The following is an 18,440-nucleotide window of genomic DNA, read 5'->3' on the forward strand; positions in this document are numbered from 1 at the left end:
CACACGAGAGAGGAGCAAAGTAAAACCTGAACACTGAATAAGACTCAACCAAAACGTTACAATTAACTTTCATCACCTTCAGTGAAAAACGTTTGTCCCAGAACACGAAACGTTAATGAGGATTTATTCACCAGTTATCAACTTCTCAGCCGTTCGCTCAACAGATTTACTAAACCTGAACTTTAAATGTGGCACACGGGGAGGGAAATAAAACCCCATAAATATATCTATTAAAGAAAGACACCAGTGTGACAAAGAATCACAAATAATTTATTAAGTATCTATTATATACACACATTGATAAAATAGCCAGAATTAAACAGAGTTTCAGTGCTTCGTCAATATCAATTGTAAGGCTAACGTGTGTTTAAGTGTCTATTGTCATTAAATCCAAAAGAGCCCTGATTATCAGTGCAAACAGGAAGTAGCTCTTTAGTGTTAGAATTATTAACACCACTTCCCTTCACAGTGGGCCTTTTGCTATTTATTTTAACAGGAAATAATCTATAAATAATTTAAACTGTTGAATTGATCTTTTTTCTCATAAAAAAACTAATTAGAAATCACAGACACCTACAATTGAAACACATGTGAGAACAAATAATAATAATACAATTAAAATATGAACTTAATTGGACATGAAACAGGAATCTGTAACAGCAGGAAATCATGTTTCTGATATCTTCAAGCATCTATTTTCAAAGTGTTATACGGAAGCCCAGAGAGGCAAGTGAGAAAAAAAATCAGGTGATCTAAAATGTTTTCTCTCATTTGTTTATGACCTCTGAAAAGGGAAAACATTTTTTAATTACTTTATCCGTGAAAACAAGTGGAAAAGTGTTTGTTGTTGTAATCATAATTCTGGCCACAAGAGGCTTAAGTGCACCACTACCCCACGTTCTAAATAGGAATGAAAGCATTCATGTTTTATTCCAGTTGAGTCTTAATTTATATAAATTTGCTAAAACAATATTGCATTTCTAGAGCTCTTTTCTAGCTTTACACTACATTCAGTCTGTTTACCCGTTCACACACTGATGGACTAGGAGCTCATTCACACACAGCGTCTGGGAAATTCTAAATATTTCAACCTGTGTGAAAATGTGAATGATGTAAATTTTGCGTATTCCACTCATTTCCGCAACAAGAGTGAATTTGCATTTATTTGCTTCATAGCCGTCACTCTAATGAGGTGGTTTTCAGAATAATGGACCGTCGGAAAACAACCTTTCAACTATTGACAGATGGACGAATGACAGGCAGGTCACAATAAAAATCTATCACGTATTATCGACGATCACATGGAAGTCTAACTTCAGAATTAATCGATTTTCTATCCTTGGAAACTGGGATGTTGATCTGCCTCATCCGGCCTACAGGTTTTAAAAACGGTCACGAAGCCAAGAATACTGCGACGCCCCCCTGTTGGACCGGAGACCAGAGACAGGTGTTCAGAGAGGAAAGGTGCCCCCGAGGAGCTCAGCATGCAGGGTGATGGCAGCAGCGATGGAGGCCGGTCAGTACACAGGAACAGTAAAGTACTCATGACGGGGCTGAGGGAGACAAACGCACACAGCTTAGAGGACAACACAGAGTCCTACCGGCCACACACACACACACACACACACACACACACACACATACACATACACGCACACACACTTCCTCAGGACATGCAGGAGACGCTGCAGCAGCCGGAGGCTTCACTGTTTCGGTATCGATGGAGAACGCTGCTGATGCTTTTTCTTCACGTTGTTATTATAATTATTATTATATATTGTTGTTAAAACATTATGGAATGAAGCAACTGAGAGATAAAAAAACCTTTTCCTGTTTGTTCTTGTGTCATCTGATCTTTTGCCAGAAGCCAGGGTGGCGCCCCCTCTGGGCAACGGAGGGATCAAAAATATATATATATTTTAGATAATTTATTTGGCATTTTATACTGTATATTTATTATTTAACACGTCTGACATGCACATAATCTTTTATATAAGAAGTGGACGTCGTCATGGTGACGTCATTAGTTGGTTTGTCGACTTTGAAGAGTTGTCATCATCTTCGGAATTTTCTGTGACCATATTTGGACTGCAGTGATTTTACTGTACAACTGTTGTTGAAGTGTTGAGCTGAAGTTGTTGTTTTTGTAGCTTTGTTCAGCTTTTTTTAACCCGTTTAACTGATCGCAATAAAGTGGAAATGACTAGTCTGTTAACGGTTAAACGGTTAATTATTAACATTTCTTTTTGTCGACACTTCTAATAGCAAAGTCTTTTAGTGGATGTTGACAATAATGAGCTGCAGCGTTCTCCATCGATCCTGGACCATTAAAAAAAACTGTGTCTCTATTAGTCACTCAGACACAAAACATGGAACAATAAGGTAGAAAAACACCAAAGCTTTAAAACAAACTACACTCACGACTCTTTATCTGTTAAAGGAACGTCTCTTTTCACACTGGTTAGCTTTTTAGCATAATTTAGCTCACGTTCTGAATTTCTTTGGGAAAATCCATCAATAAGTCTATCGCTCTTAAAGGAGCAGTGTGCAGGATTTAGTGACATCTAGTGGCAAGGCTGCAAACTGCAACTAACTAAACGCGACCTCTGCTCACCCCTCCCTTTCCAAGATGTTCTGGGTCTTTAGCTATAATTAGCGTTAGCTTTAAAATAACTTTTTCAAGGTTTCACTTATCAGAAATGGAGAAAATTAATCTAAAAGGCAGAAACATTAGATTTAGTATGAACAATTAGAAACACACAGATATTCAATCACTTTGGAAACATTTTGACATTGAAAGTGCATATATATATATATAAATATTATATATATATATAACATGTGGTCGATGAAACGTCACACAAACATGGAAAACAAAGACAGACTAAGACTGACCGTGGTTTGTACTGTCAGCTGTATAGAGACTAACTAGGTGACATGAGACCAGGGACCAGGTCTTGACCAGTTAGATGGACTAGATCTGACTAGAGGACTCTAGCGGTTCCTAAATGCACAGACACAGTAGTATTCACCTCAGCAGGCCTAATGCTGGAAAAGACCAGAGGACTCAGAGACCATATTTGGGACCATCACACCTGTCAGGTAAAGATTTTCATGAGGACACAGACAGACAGAAGAAAAAAAGCACCACCGGTCAGTCTCTCGGGGGGGTGAACCCTGCACCGCCACAATCACCCAGCCGTCGTCACGGTGACGTCTCGGCGTCACTACTCCAGAAACAGATCTGATGACCGGCCCCTGAGAAATGTTTCATTAAAGGCTTATTAAAATAACTCCGTGGTCTGTTCTCCCCGTCACGAAGCAAACCTCACACTTTATTATACGTTTACATCTCTTCTTTAATGTTAAATGAGTATCCTGATTACTAAACTACGCTGACGAGGAGTTTGATTACTAAATATTTAGAAAACGACCACGATGGAGAGCTGAGGAACTATTAAAGTGTTTTATTTTTGTCAACAGGACCTCGTGAAAAGACCAAAACCAATGGTGAAGTGATCCGGTTCTCGTATCAAAGAGCTGCGATGTCGTCAGAAAATTAAATTAAAACGTAGAAAGTGGTTAGGGCAGCCGCCCCATGTACAGAGGCTTAACGTCCTCGACGCAGTGGTCCCGGGTTCGACTCCCTCCTGCTACACGCTCCTTAGTTTCCATCAACATGTGCATTAATCCGTCCCCTGCAAATCCAGCGTTAAGCCTTGTTTGAGGAATGTATGTATGAAACTACAGTACCCAGCTGTTTTAGGAGATTACTGAAACCAAAATTAAACTATATTTGTAGCCTGTTGTAAAGATTCAGAGAGTTTGAGAGCACTGAGAGACGGATTAAAGGGACATTGTGATGTTTTATAGTGTTTGAGGTTCTACTCCAGTCAGTGTGTTAGTACAGTAGATGGAGTTTGGACTTATTTTAGACTCCTAAACCTACCAATATTAGTTTTATATTTTATATATTAAGTTCCAGTTTTCAAGCTTTACATATCTGTAAAAACTACGTACAGTGGAACAAAATTACGTTTCTCCACACTCGTGTGGAAAAGAGTAAAAAAAACACATACAAAGACTTAAAAGACGATACAAAATAAAAATAAAAAACAAGTGCAATCCAGTGGCTGAGTTAAAAATACTTAATGACGATAATAAAAACATAACATAGCATAATCTATAAATATGATTAAAGTAGCTTAAACTTGTGGAAAGAAGCTGGCTGTTTTTGCTTTTACGGAAAAGCCACCAGACTCCATTCACAAAAACAGTGATTTAACCTCTCACAACACAGGAGATGTTGGTGTACTGCTGCCTCCGTCTCTTAGGTTGTTTGTGTTATTGTGTGTCTTTGGTGTTTTTAAAAAGGTAAATATGAAGTAAAACTTTAAAACATCAAAGTCACAAAACAAAAATAAACAACCTAAGAGATGGAGCAACAGAACAGCAACTCCTGTGTTCTGAAAGGTAAAATCATTGTTTTTGTGAATGGAGTCTGGGTTCTTTGAAGAGAGCAGAGATATTGATTGTTTTAGGAGTCCACATCCACAGCAGCACTTTACTTTACTCCCGTGCTGGTACTTCCTGTACTAATACACCGACTATGTAGAAGTACCTCATGCATCACAACTCTCCCTTTAACACATTGTTGGTTTTGATCCTTTAACGAGCTCTGTTGAAGAAATTTTAATATCTCAACATTATATTAAAATTTACGGTTGTGTAAAATGGTCATTTTGGGTCAAACAACGTACAAAAACCTGCAGAATGAATATAAGTAAATTGTTATTGTTTCAAATCATAAAGATGAATCAGAGTGTTTTCATTCGTGTTAGTGAAACTACAGACTCGTCTTCACACAGGCAGCATAACTCTTTAAATCAGCCAAAAAAATATTTATGTTTAAGAAAATTAAATATCTTTAGAATTTCTGAATAAATGATCAAAGACATGAAAATGTAAATGCATCAGTGTTTGATTATGCGGCCTGTTAGTGAAGCTGAGTCATGTTAGAAACATCATGCTTGTTTTCACACAACGGGGGCAGGGTTTTTCTTCTCATGCGATTACTTTGCATTTTTATTGTAATTTTTGTGAATATTTTGCGGCGAAAAATCTAAAATATTTTCCCAGAATTATGTAAAGTTTTTGGAGCTTTCGCTAATAAAGTCATCAATCAGGTTGTGCAGAACGGACATAATGTAAAACAATCAGTGCAGATCCACTCCACTTCCTTTCTTACCTTTCACAATAAAAGCCCCAGACATGTACACTGTGAGTGTAACCGGAGGGAACTCTGATTCAGAGCGTTTCAATAACAGGAAACTGAATAATACAGCTGACAGCAGCGGTTTTTGATATGAAATATAAACGACGAGAATTTAGCATTTTTGTGTTTCTTCATCACGCCACCGATGTGTAAAGGCCTTTTATGCTGCATCATGCAAGTCGTCACACAACTGGAAAACCATGCTGACTGACGGACTGTACCAGTCTGGCAGTTACCATCAGCCTGGATGGAGGCCAGGTCCGAGACCCGGACGGACCCGAGGCCCGGAGTCCGGGCTAGAGTCCCACTACAACATCTCATTAGGCAAACTTCCCCAGTCTTCAGTCTGGCTCTATGAATACAGGATACACGTGGGTTGACCGCACTTCTTTCAAAATAAGACTAACTAAATGTTTTTTTACTTACACACTTCATAACTCTGGCTGAGTTTCGTTAAATATCTAATCTAGTTGTAGAAGTGGAGAAATCAAGACAAACGTTTCTGTGTTTTTGAGAGGTGATGTCACGTAGCCACACGTAGACTCCATTTAAAAAATAGCCTTTTTAGACTAGATTAAAAAACATCATCAACCAGCTTTAATTATCTCTGATCCACAGCTTTCTTATCTCAGGTTTATTCTGTATTATTATATTTACTCATATTTACTTATTTCAAACCACAAATTAGCGAATTTGAGGAATCTTTTGCCAAAACATTTGTTGCATGTGAAGAATTCCTCCAAACTTTTCCCCACCAACATGTTAATGTTTTGTCAGCAGTGACCTGATTTTGCTTCCCAGAACTCATTAACGGTTCGTCTCACTAACGGACTAGATGTTGATCAGCCTGCTGCCACCGATGGCGTTTTAGAAAGAAACATTAACATTTAACGAGATCACACGTTGAAATCTTCATTAAATCAAATAATCTAAATGGCTGCAACACATTCAGGACGCCTCGATAATTCCCGTCTGTGTGTTTCCTGCTGACTCAGCAGCTTCGGCTCGGTGACACACTGTGTGTGTTTTGTTGCTGTAATTATAAAAACGCTAATCTGGGCCAGGAGGGTCTGTGTGGTCTGAGCCCTGCAGACAACGAGGCTTTGTTTCTGGGCTGCAACCTGAGCTCGGCTCCCTCCGACCGGCAAACGTGTCTGGAAGGAAGGAATGTGTGGAACATTCTGGGGACGCCAACATGTTTGAAGTCGGTGACGTTCCCTTTAGTTTGAGTTTGGAGTCTACCACACTAAGCCCCGCCCACCCCTTCCTGTGTCACCCATCGGACCTTCTTTAGGAAAGAATATGAACAGATATTTATCATCTGTCTCTTTTCTAAATCCACATGAACTCTTCACATCAGCATCAGTCAGATCCTCCACACAGCTCTGATTTAAAAAGAAAATACATCACTTTTAAAGCTGGTTGATGACCATTAGATCACAATCAATCTAGTTCGAAAAAGGCAATTATTTTAAATGAGTCTTTGAATCTCACATTGAGACGTTTCTGGTTTTGTTCGCATGTCTGTCTTGTTTTCTCATCTTCAAAGACGACGGCACGACTCCCGTCTCACGACTCACGACCAGAACTGGCACTGGAGGCGTACTAGAGCATGTTTACAGCGTTTATAAGCAGTGAACAAGCTGTTTGAGCGACGGGGAGCGAGAAGGAGGAGGAGTTACTGGTTAGTGTCTGGGATCAGTTTTATTATATGAGGGTGGAAGCAGAAGAACACACCGGCAACATCTGTTCTTCTGCTTTGGCGTCGTGTTGGTGAATCTACGTCTACGTCTACTGACTAACACTACAGCGAGGGTTATTTTACCAACTGTACCTGCAAACAGGCGCATCTGAAAGTCTATGTTCTGCAAATCACAACAGTGAAAGAATAAACAAGCAAAGAGAGAAACACGTCAGCAGAAATCAAAGATCGAGATCAAGCAACTACAATAAAAGGCTCAGTGAAGCCGATGAAAGGAAAATCAGGAAAGCAGGCATGACATTTAAATTCCTCAAAGATGTTTAGCTGCTTTTACTTTTGTGTGATACAAGCTCTCCGACTCTGATTGAGTAAAACTTCAAAGTTGTAAACCTTCAGATTTTTACGAGTCATTTGTACCTGGAGTAGCTGGAGGAACCCGGAATAAAGTATTTATCTGTGATTTAATATCAATAACCAGATGAAAAGGATGCTGAAATAACTCCATAATGATGGTGATCAGTAAAAAGTGTGAAGTCATGCTTTGTTAGGTCTGTCTTCAAGACCACAAGCTAACCACTTTTAAAACGCTGGTTTTCTGAATGGAGTCTGGTTGATGGGTGCTAGGCTATGCTAACGTTGTAGCTGCTCCATCAACACTCCAAATAAGGTCATCTAGAATTAGGCAATATGATTGTTTATACAGACAGACTTTCTTCCGGTCTAGTGAGTGGAAATGATAGAAATTAGCTATATTTTATTGTATTTCTTTGGTCCTAAGAATCTCAAACGTTGACACAGTTACCGTGGAGTGTGACGAGTGAAGTCGAGGACAGACAGGAACAGGAAGTGGTTAATGTCCATTGCCTACCTCCTGCAGCAGGTCGGCCTGCTCGATGGCCTTCAACACGTTCTTCTTGGACGTCTCCTGAGCTTCTCCGCCCAGCAGGAACTCGTCCAGGATGAAGTACGCCTTCTCAAAGTTGAAGATAATGTCCAGCTCACAAACCTGACGTTAAAGAAAAAAAGAAGGAAGAATTATGAATATTTGGGTTGACGAGGTGCAGAAGACATGGTTACCGTGGATACGGAGGAGACGCACGCTGCCGAAGTATTTGTCCAGCAGCTCCACGTAGCGGTGGATGATCTCCAGGGTGATGAGCTCATTGTCGTGGTTCTCGATGGCGCAGCAGAAATACAGGCTGGCGTATCTGCAACACATCGCATTGTCATGCTCGGGTCAGTTCACGCATTTTGGCTTTATTTATCTTCCATAACACGTCTTCTCTCATAAAAAGTCTTCTCTCATAAAAAGTCTTCTCTCAGTCTGAGAGACGACGTCCTACGGAAGAGAAATAGGGCAAAAACCCGTCTTCTCTCAGATTAATGTTTTTTTTCCCATCAGTCTTTCCTCCATCTTTTCTCCAGGAAAGAAAACATTTCTTTTACTACTTTGTCTGTTTGCATTTTATCCTAAATTCACCAACTAGAGAATGCTTCATTTGCATATTTAAACACAACATTTCAGAAAACTTTAATCCAGAAAATAACAGCCTTCATGTCAATAAGTGTCATGCTACTTTTCTATTAGTTATTCACCTGCAGTGTCTTTTAAAAGAATCAGAGATGGTCAAAACATATTGTGTGATATATTAGTTCATTTGCATTTAGTACAGGAACCTCGATCACTTTGACTTTTGTTTGAGTTATTCAATTGTCAATGTTTCATTATCAACTCGTCCAACTGAATTTAAATTTTACATTAAAGAGAAGAATTTCCGAGGCTTGTCTACCGTTTACTGGTCTGAGGTTTTCATTGAGAATCCCGGAGACGGATGCATAAGGCTGCATGAGTTAAGCCCCATTCTGCCACCCCCCATAATCCCAGAGGAACCCTCTAAGCACGTGATGATTGGCTCGTAGAGAAGCTGCTCAGTTGATCCCTAACAGCAGCAGCGAGGCCACATGGACTCAGCTGGAGGTGTTTACCGGTAATAAAAAATAAAAGAAAGAGTCTGAAACTCCACATGACTTTACTTATCGATCTTAAATTCTTGAATCCACTTGTGTCTGCTTTGCCTGTTTGGCCACCGGGAGATTTAAAAAAGCTCAGAACGTTGAGGAGAAGAACATAGAAAGCCAGTAGTTGCTCATGTGAGGCCGCCATTGCATGTTGCTCATGATGAATAGCAACTTCTCTGGAGCTTGAAGAGTCGTGTAAATGTGCAAAAGAGCAAAAAGGAGGAGCAAAAGAAACGCTCACCTTCCGTTGTTGTTCTGGAGTTCTAGGGGGGAACAACGGTTATTTAATACTTCACACTATCACCGACGCTGATGTGTTACACGTCACGCTCTCTCTGGTTCCTCAAAACTTTATTTCGACTGATAGTATAATACTCATAATATGGTGTATCCTGATCCTTAGCCGACACTAAAATATTATTATTATTAATAATAATAATAATAATAATAATAATAATAATACAGTTTATAGACATTGAATGTCAGTCCTATGAATTAAGTTTCTGTATTGGTCGTGTATTGGTGCTCTTTTGTGTCTGTCGGTCCCCATCGGGTCACCGGGTTCAGCGGTCCACCTGGCCATCTGTTGGCACGGCAACAGGACATAATGAGGCAACATGAATGCTCTCGTTCTCATTGCTGTGCCGATGCCTTTGTTACTCAAACAACACTTTCTCCCGCATCTCCAAACCGAGTCTACGACGTGTGAGAGAGAAAAAAGCAATTAAGTTGATAAACCAACTTCTTCGCACCTCTTATACACGACCTTCAGGTCCCTCCACTCCAGGAAGCTGCACATTTTGGGCTTCCGAGCCAAGATGGTCTGGACCAGCTCTCTGGTGATCTTCTTCTTCTCCTTGTCGGACAACGGCACGTACCACTTCTGCAGGCGGAGCTTGCCTTGGCGACTGAACAGGAGCATGAACTGCATCTGAAACGATGAAGAAGAGGAAGAAGAAGAAAAGCTGAGACGAAGGAGATGAAAAACATCTTATCACGTTTTATGTGAACCCTGATCCAGTATCAGGCCTGTATCATGTGACCTTTACTGTTTTCTCTTTGTGATTTTGCCTCCAATGAAAATTAATATGATAAAAAATGATCTTATTTATGACATATTAATGAAGTTTTTACTTTGTCACTATGGGAGAATGTTTAATAACACTTGTTTGGGGAGTTTTTTCTTTTTCTTAATACAAACTGACAGTTTAAGAGCTATGGAAGCCCAATTTTGCAAGTGAAACGACAAAAAAAGATGAAACATTGCTTTAAGACGGATGAAAAAAAGATCCTGTAATTTACGACAAACATCCCAAAAAACGGACTTAGTATCTCAAAATAACGACTTGATACGGCAAAATTACTTAGTATTGCAAAAATAATGACTTAATAAAATAATGACTTAGTATCTCTAAATAATGACTTAGTATCTAAAAAAAATTACTTAGTATCTCAAAAAAATTACTTAGTATCTCAAAAATAATGACTCAGTATCTCACAATAATGACTTAATATCTCAAAATAATGACTTAGTATCTCTAAATAATGACTTAGTATCTCTAAATAATGACTTAATATCTAAAAATAATGACTCAGTATCTCAAAAAAATTACTTAGTATCTCAAAAATAATGACTCAGTATCTCACAATAATGACTTAATATCTCAAAATAATGACTCAGTATCTCATAATAATGACTTAATATATCATAATAATGACTTAGTATCTAAAAATAATGACTTAGTGTCACATAGTAATGACTTGGCATTGTTAAATAACGAGAGCATTTTCTTAAATTAAGACTTAATTAGTATTCAAATCTAATGAGTTAGATACGGAATGTTTCACATCACAAGGTCGAGCTTTCATTTGTGCTTTTCCTGGCAGCTTTGGGCGTCCATACAGGGTGGAGGGAGTCACATGATTGTAAAGCCCATAGGCGTGTCTAGCCCGTTTTTTAGGGGTGCAAAACAGCACCTCTAACCGCGTCATGGTATGGTATGATTCACTTTCTCTCTCTCCCACCTGCCCCATTCACCCCGTTATACCTCATTAGATTTTCATTTTAATACAATTTAATTTGTAGTACTTTGTAAAACCAAGTGATGTTTTTTATGCTTAGCATTGAAGTAAGATTTCCAGTCACAGTGATTCCCCCCTAACCTCAAAAGTCTGATGTTCTTCATTCACAAATGTGGGAATGATAGTCCAAAATAACGTTATAATTGTTTTTAAAAAAGGGATTTTTGGGGGGGCATTGGGTGCTCAGCACCCCTAAAGCTGTGTTCCTAGAATCGCCCCTGGTAAAGCCCTAACATTTGTGATATACTACATGAATAAAACCAACAACTCGATATCAAGAACCCAACTTCAGCCGAACTGGGGAACAGATTACTGCTGGTCACGTGAGGGAGGCTCTCAATAAATACCTTATAATTAAATCAAACAACAACTGTTAATAACAATTATAATGAAGAATAAAGTCAACAGCAGAGTTGACACACACACACACACACACACACACACACACACACACACACACACACACACACACACACACACAGTTTCAGATAAAGAGGATTTAACGTTGAAATTAAACAGGTGAATAAGAGAGACAACCTGTTTTAGTTAAATACACATTTAAATAAATAACATGACGTGTTCGTCGCCGTTTAAAAACATGTGTAGCAGAAACGTTCATCAACTCATCCTAACGGAAGTCCCGTTAACGCCGTTAACGCCGTTATTCGCCGGTAAGCATTAGCACGTTTAGCCTCCGCCGAGCCTGTTTTAAATACGACGCGGGGAACGGCCGTGTACGTACTTTTTAATTTATTAAAAGATGAAATACTGCGGACTTAAACTTCTTACCTTGGACGGAAACACGCTGAGTCCTCGGGACGAACCTACTCCGAGACCCGCTACTCTCTCACACACACACACGCGCACACACACACACACACACACACACACACACACACACACACACACACACACACACACACACACACACACACACACACACACACACACACACACACACACACACACACACACACAGCTTTCTGATTGGCCGACAGAGCGCCACGACGTCGTTCATTGGCTCACTTTTCTGGATGGACTCCGCCCATCCAAAACCTTTAGCTCGATATCGCGGATGTGATTGGCTGCGATGCACATCAATCAAGTCACAGTCGAACGTCATCATGAGAGGCTGAACGTTTAAAAAGAGGCGGAAGGGATTTTGGATGCCAAATAGTTGTTTCACAAGTAAAACAACATTTTACAACTGACTAAAAATCAAAACAATAAAACATAAAAATATTTAAAAACTCAATTAATAAAAGTCAATAGAATAAAATAAATGAAACACTTGGGATTATTAATAATAATGATAATAATAACAACAATAATAATAACTGATAAAAATACTTATGACGATAATACTAATAACATTAATAATAATGACAATGATATTAATTCAAATAAGAATGATAACAATGATGACAATAAATACTTATGACAATAATACTACTAATAATAATGAAAATAATAAACGTCATATTAACATTTTATTTTCGGTGCTATATTATATGAATATTGAAATGAAAAAGAAAGGCTATTTTATGGAGTTAAAATCTTAAATAAATTATTATTGTGGGTCGGAATAAAAAAAAAGTGTCCTTTTAAAGATACAGTATCCATTTTTTTAAATTGTTTTAAATAATGACTTTTCCCAGTCTAACCTTGTCCTCCAAGTACACAAGCAGGTATAAAACGTTAAAGGTTTTAAAGACGGAATAACGAACGATGCCTGATTCGTGCACAGCAGGTGCAATACAACAGACGGCCTAAAGGAGGCGTGTGAGGGCAATGGTGTTAGATAAGGCCATCACAGGCCTGTGGATTACAGTAATCCTGTCTGCTGTAGCGCCGGCTATGACGCTATCATCGCATTCCAACACAGCAGAGGAGGAAGATGGAGGTCACTGCTCGATGTGCCGCCGTGCTGCTGCTCCTGCTGCTATCGCAGGGTAAGTCAGACCGAGACAGGAGGCCTGAAAATATAGCACTAGACTCTTTATCATGTCTCTTTGCTGACGTTCTCTACTCGAGAAGAAGTACAGATACTTGTGTTCAAAAATACGAGAAGTACTATTTCTACTTCTCTACTCAGGTAAAAGTGTAAAAGTATTGAAATGTCCTCACAGTAGAAAGTATGAAGGACATTTTTACTGGCTGTTTTTTTTTTTTAGAATACTAACTGAATCTCTTGTCATATGAATAAAAATAATAATCAATAATTCCCCTCAATAGCATTAAAAGTAAAGTAACAAGCCTGATTTAGGAGTAGAAAGTACAGATAATTGTTTTAACATGTAGGGAGGAAAAAGTACAAAGTACCCAAGTAAAGTAGAGATACCTGAAACTTCTACTTTTTTGAATCTGTTGAAGTTTTTTTTTAAATGTATCTTAAGTTGATGCACTAGAGACCTCTGGTCAATGTAAACCGTGAATAAATTAGAAATACACTTACTTAAGTACAATAAGAAAGTATTTGTAGGCTACTTGTATTTTTTCCTTCAATATCATGTGTTTTTTTCTTTCTCACATCACATTTCATATCAGCACAAATTATGCAGAATAATTTATAAACTTTTTTCGGACAAACATTTTTTATTCATATATCTCTATGCTTTCTAGTTGTGTCAAATTTCGTTTTCTGTACAACACTTTCTGTATTCATTTTGACATTTTGAAATAAAAATCTAAAAAAAAAGAGATATTTTCATGTTAATTACATGTTAATATCTGCAAAGTTCACTTTTCCGTCTGTATCTAAAAAAAGTTTAGTGTCTGCTTTTTGTCACATTCACTTTCTTTTCACGCTTCACGTGTGGACGCTGCAGCTCTAATCGCTGTTCACTCCCAGGAGGTAAGAGTCCCATGACGCAGCTCCTGGACCAGGACCACGTAATCTGGACTCTGGATTAACTGTGTGTGTGTGTGTGTGTGTGTGTGTCCTCCCAGGAGGAGGAGGCCGTCCCCGAGGAGGAGCTGCAGGAGGAGGAACAGCAGGTGATCGAGGCGTGGACGTCGAACGTCAAAGCCTGCACCTGCGACTGCGAGGCCGCTGATTCGCCAACGCGCCTGCCCACCGTCGGCACACCGGCCCCGGCCACCTTGCTGCTGCCGCCGCCGCTACCTCAGGGTCGCCCGCTGAACTGCATGCCAGGTGAGGACGTGGGTCACGTGACCCTGTCGGTCTCACTCAACATATTTGAGTGTCTGTTAGCGACCAGGAAGGTTTTCTGTGTGACATCACAAAGATGATGAGAAGCTGAGGGGATGGATCTATCCATCTATCTGGAAATAGACATGGGACTGTTCTCAGGGGTCATGTGACCGGTACACAAGAACATGTGTTCACATAAATGAGGACCATTTATGTGTTGATTGTTGTTGGTCGTCACTCATGGTGACAACACGTGTCAGTGGGGCTGTAAAGTGATGTCACAGCTCACCAGGAAGAGAGAGGACGCAGCTCTGGAGATGGAGGGCTGGATAGTAAGCTAGGTAGCTAGTTAGTAAGGTAGCTAGTTAGGTAGCTAGTTAGCTAGTTCACTAAGTAGCAAGTTAGTTAGTTAGTTAGTTAGGTAGCCAGTTAGCTAGTAAATAGATATAGAGCTAGTTAGCAAAGTTGATAGGTAGTTAGTTAGGAAGAAGGAAGAACATTTTTTTAGTAATTAGAAGTAATTGGTAACTTCACAGGAACTTGACCTCAGCTCACCTCCTGCGATGATCTTGACATTTCCAAGTTCACGGACGTCCGTGAGAGAGACGAGCAGCGGCGAGGAAGAGGCTGGGAGATAATCCCATTACATGTGCAGGAATGTGATGAGCAGATTAGGGAGCCCAGAATAGGTGGTGCCCTTCATCCGGTGGCTCGATACTGGGCGGCACAGATCAGAAGATGTCCCGTTCATCTTCCTCCTCCTCACCACGCGATCCTCTCAGACCCGATGGGAACCAGATCAGGATGCTTAGGAGACGCAACTAGAGGAGAAGAATCAGGATGTTCAGTTGTTATTCTATATGTTATACTTCATATTAGACCATATTAAAATGTGAGTCAACTTTTCACTGAGACTTCAGTGATTCTGAGCAGAGATCCAGGTCCCCAAAATCAGCCCCTCCAGGATTTCACGGGACATATTTGGGGGGGATTGTTGCACCCGAAAACGCCTGATTTTGTGGCTAATTTCTGGGGGAAAATTGTGATGTTCATAGGTGTGTTTTTGCAATTCGAAACATAATGAGGAAGTGAGTTTGGTGACGTGTGGATCAATGAGTCACATTAGGGACTGCCGAGACTCACAGGAAACTACTACGATTAGTCAAATTTGCCGAAAAGGTGCAGTGATCGGACAAAATTGCAAGATTGCATTTTAATTGGTGCGATCGCAAAAATCCTGGAGGCACAAAACTCTGGTGAGATGGTTGAGGCCAGGACATTGTTTAACTCCCATACAACTAAACTACACTCTACACCTTTTAGGGAAGCGTATATTTTCCGAAAACCAAACAGTTGCAAAACGGTACAAAACGACATAGTTTACCTAAAAAAACCCATCATAGTTTGACTTAAAATGACGACAAAACCAAACAAAAATGCAACAACAGGACTCGGTTCACACAGGACACTATCATTGGTCTCCTAGGTGAAAGTCCTGTGTTTTTGGGCCTGCCCATCTCCCAGACCTCATCCCTATGTCGTAGTAGCACTTGTTTAAAAAAAAATTGTTATACGTGGCGAGCAAACGTAATCCACAACAAAAGCGGTTTATCTCGAAACGTAACTCACAACGTAGTTTCATGGCGCGGGATCGTAGCCATCTGAAACAGTTTCAGTGAGCATTGTGACTGTCCGACTGGATAAATGAGACTCGGATGATCCGATCTTTTAATGCCCTCCACAGAATGTCCTTACCACAAAGCTCTGGGCTTTGAATCCGGATCCGTGACATCAGACCAGATCAGCTGCTCCAATCAGGACCAGTACGCTGGCTGGTACTCCTCCTGGATCCCCACCAAGGCTCGCCTCAACAACCAAGGCTTTGGGTTCGTCATGACAACCTCTTCCTCTTCTTGTTGTTATTACTGTGAACAACCGAAGCACATGTGTTGTTCTCCGTCAGGTGTGCGTGGCTCTCCAAGTTCAACGACCAGCATCAGTGGATCCAGATCGACCTAAAGGGGGTGGACGTGGTCTCTGGTATCCTCACCCAGGGCCGCTGTGACGCTGATGAGTGGATAACTAAATACAGCATCCAGTATAGGAGCGTGGAGAATCTCAACTGGATCTACTACAAAGACCAGACAGGAAACAACAGGGTGAGAACACAGCAACTGTTTAATGTGGTTCCCCCAGAGGTCTAGGATAGTAGCTCACATTAGTCCAGAGACCAGACCAGACTATGTGGAGAAACCAGAGACTGTCTGTGGTCCAAACAACAAGGTCTCTGCCGTATGTATGTCTAGATGTCCTTATTTGGTGTTGGTGAAGCAGCTACAATGTTAGCATAGCTTAGCACCCATCAACCAGACTCCATTCAGAAAACAAGCGTTTTAAAAGTCGCTGTACGACTTTGTTAGGTCTGGTTATTGATATGAAATCTCGTTATTATTGATATTAAATCACAGATAAATACTTTATTCTGGGTTCCTCCAGCTGTGGTGAACCAGCCCACGTGGGTCTTGCTAGATCCAGTGAATTCAGCTTGGTGAAGTAAATAAAATGTTTTACGTCTACTCTGCAGGTCTTCTATGGGAACTCGGACCGCTCCTCCACCGTTCAGAATTTACTCCGCCCCCCCATCGTGGCCCGCTACATCCGCCTGCTGCCGCTGGGCTGGCACACCCGCATCGCCGTGAGGCTGGAGCTGCTGATGTGCATGAACAAGTGTTCCTGAGGAGAACCCGTATGGAGGTCCAGTCACCTCGTCATGACCAGCGGTGGGAAGGAACGAAGTACATTTACTCTAGTACAGCACTTACATACAAATTTGAAGGGCTTTTTCCTGTCCAGTGAAAACCTTGTATCTCCAGATGTTTATGTTCGTGATTCCTTCGTTTGTCGATTTAAAATCTAATTTTGCAAGTCAAGAAAGTCCAATGGTGGTCCACAGAAAGGGTGGGAATAAGCCTCTATTGGTGATAAGAGGTGCCTGTGCAGAGCCACCCAGACACTCCCTGATCCCCCTGCTGCTAATATAGTTTGTTTTTATTGTGCATATTGCTTTTACTTTATCGGAGATACGAGATTCTCACAGGACAGAAGATGATTTTATGGAATATAATTCATCGCTGCAGATTAAACATGCAATGTTAATCCAGAAACATCAGATCTAATAGATATTTTCCCTATAGTATTTATAGTACTTTTAAGGCTGTAAATGATCAGAGTACTGCTTCCACCGCTGGTCATTAACAACCTTCACCTCGTTGACATATCTGCCTTGTCTTTAAACGAGGCTCAAAGCAAAAACTAATGTTTTAATATGTAAATACGACAGCAGCATCATCACCTTCAGAGTCAAACTCTTAAGAATCATAAATAATAATAAAAAATAAATCTCCTGCAGGTAAAAATTCAAATCAAATGTTTTATTTGAGATTTACTGTTACATATGTAATCATGAATATCCTAAAGTTGTTACGCATTCGTTTGTGGTTTTATGTTCTCATGTAAATGCTTTTGTTGGAAAAAAGAAAGGAAAAGCAGATAAACACTGACTATGCTACTAATTTGTGTCTGTAATAAAAAGCACAAACATAATACTTGCTTTTTCATTCAAACAGCTGATGAACGTCTTCTGTTATAAATATTACCAAACATAGTCGTCACACAGCAGTATTAATATAATACACGGTGCTCCTTCCAAGAGACGATGACGCGGCGGACGCTCGTGTCACATGACCGATGCGGCGGGAGGACGAGTGTTCAGAGGCGGGGGATATTGCTGAGTCGTACAGTTTCTTTAGAGAGCAGAAGCTCCTTTCATGGCACTTTGTCCCACAGACAACAACGTTACAGAGCGTCTTGTCCCCCATGTGGATCCGTATGTGGTCCCCATGTGGTTCCGTATTAAGATTTCCCATAAACTTGTCCCAAGTGGCTCTGTGTGTGAAACCAGATACAAACACATGAAGTGGGTTGATTCCCAACCAGAGGGAAGGTCTGCAGCTTTAGGGTCATCGTTAGACCTGAATATCAGACGGCAGGCGGTTTAAATAGTGAAAGATAATCAAGAAATGCTTGTATTAGTGAGCGAGAACAGAAGCAGTAGTAGAAACACAAGAGGGTCATCTCTATGTTCCCAGAGTTCTATGTTCCCAATAGAACCAACACCATCAGAGATCCTCATAGGTCTGTAAACGAAC

At 40.3% G+C, this 18,440-nt stretch overlaps 2 protein-coding genes across 4 annotated transcripts; one reads left to right on the top strand and one right to left on the bottom strand.

Moving 5' to 3' along the window:
- Window positions 1-711: 711 nt before the first annotated feature.
- Window positions 712-11,928, bottom strand: LOC311014506 (AP-1 complex subunit sigma-2-like). 3 transcript variants are annotated; one of them, XM_084011154.1, is made up of 7 exons: window positions 11,868-11,928; window positions 9,749-9,927; window positions 8,077-8,185; window positions 7,846-7,983; window positions 7,110-7,140; window positions 3,033-3,095; window positions 712-1,553 (listed from the first exon to the last, which is right to left on the bottom strand). In XM_084011154.1, the coding sequence occupies exons 2-6, from the start codon at window positions 9,925-9,927 to the stop codon at window positions 3,043-3,045; spliced, it is 510 nt and encodes a 169-aa protein (XP_083867280.1). In that variant the 5' UTR covers window positions 11,868-11,928; the 3' UTR covers window positions 712-1,553; window positions 3,033-3,042. The 3 variants fall into 3 exon arrangements, with proteins under 3 accessions (XP_083867280.1, XP_083867281.1, XP_083867282.1); XM_084011155.1 differs by lacking the exon at window positions 3,033-3,095; XM_084011156.1 differs by lacking the exons at window positions 3,033-3,095; window positions 7,110-7,140.
- Window positions 11,929-12,905: 977 nt separating this feature from the next.
- LOC311015382 (retinoschisin-like) lies at window positions 12,906-17,778 on the top strand. The gene is made up of 6 exons (XM_084012560.1): window positions 12,906-13,030; window positions 13,907-13,932; window positions 14,028-14,232; window positions 15,977-16,118; window positions 16,196-16,391; window positions 16,817-17,778. Exons 1-6 carry the CDS (start codon window positions 12,976-12,978, stop codon window positions 16,967-16,969), a joined length of 777 nt encoding a protein of 258 aa, XP_083868686.1. The 5' UTR covers window positions 12,906-12,975; the 3' UTR covers window positions 16,970-17,778.
- Window positions 17,779-18,440: the final 662 nt, after the last annotated feature.

This window comes from Eutrigla gurnardus, assembly GCF_963514095.1.
Source record: "Eutrigla gurnardus genome assembly, chromosome: 6".
NCBI classification, from domain to species: Eukaryota; Metazoa; Chordata; class Actinopteri; order Perciformes; family Triglidae; genus Eutrigla; species Eutrigla gurnardus.

Coding starts and splice junctions, on each gene's coding strand:
- LOC311014506 (XM_084011154.1), bottom strand. CDS start 9,927: ATGCAGTTCATGCTCCTGTTCAGTCGCCAAGGCAAGCTCCGCCTGCAG. Junction 7,984..8,076: donor TGGACAAATACTTCGGCAGC/GTGCGTCTCCTC, acceptor CTTTAACGTCAG/GTTTGTGAGCTGGACATTAT. Junction 7,141..7,845: donor AGGCCGACCTGCTGCAGGAG/GTAGGCAATGGA, acceptor TGTGATTTGCAG/AACATAGACTTTCAGATGCG.
- LOC311015382 (XM_084012560.1), top strand. CDS start 12,976: ATGGAGGTCACTGCTCGATGTGCCGCCGTGCTGCTGCTCCTGCTGCTA. Junction 13,933..14,027: donor TCGCTGTTCACTCCCAGGAG/GTAAGAGTCCCA, acceptor GTGTCCTCCCAG/GAGGAGGAGGCCGTCCCCGA. Junction 16,119..16,195: donor CTCAACAACCAAGGCTTTGG/GTTCGTCATGAC, acceptor GTTCTCCGTCAG/GTGTGCGTGGCTCTCCAAGT.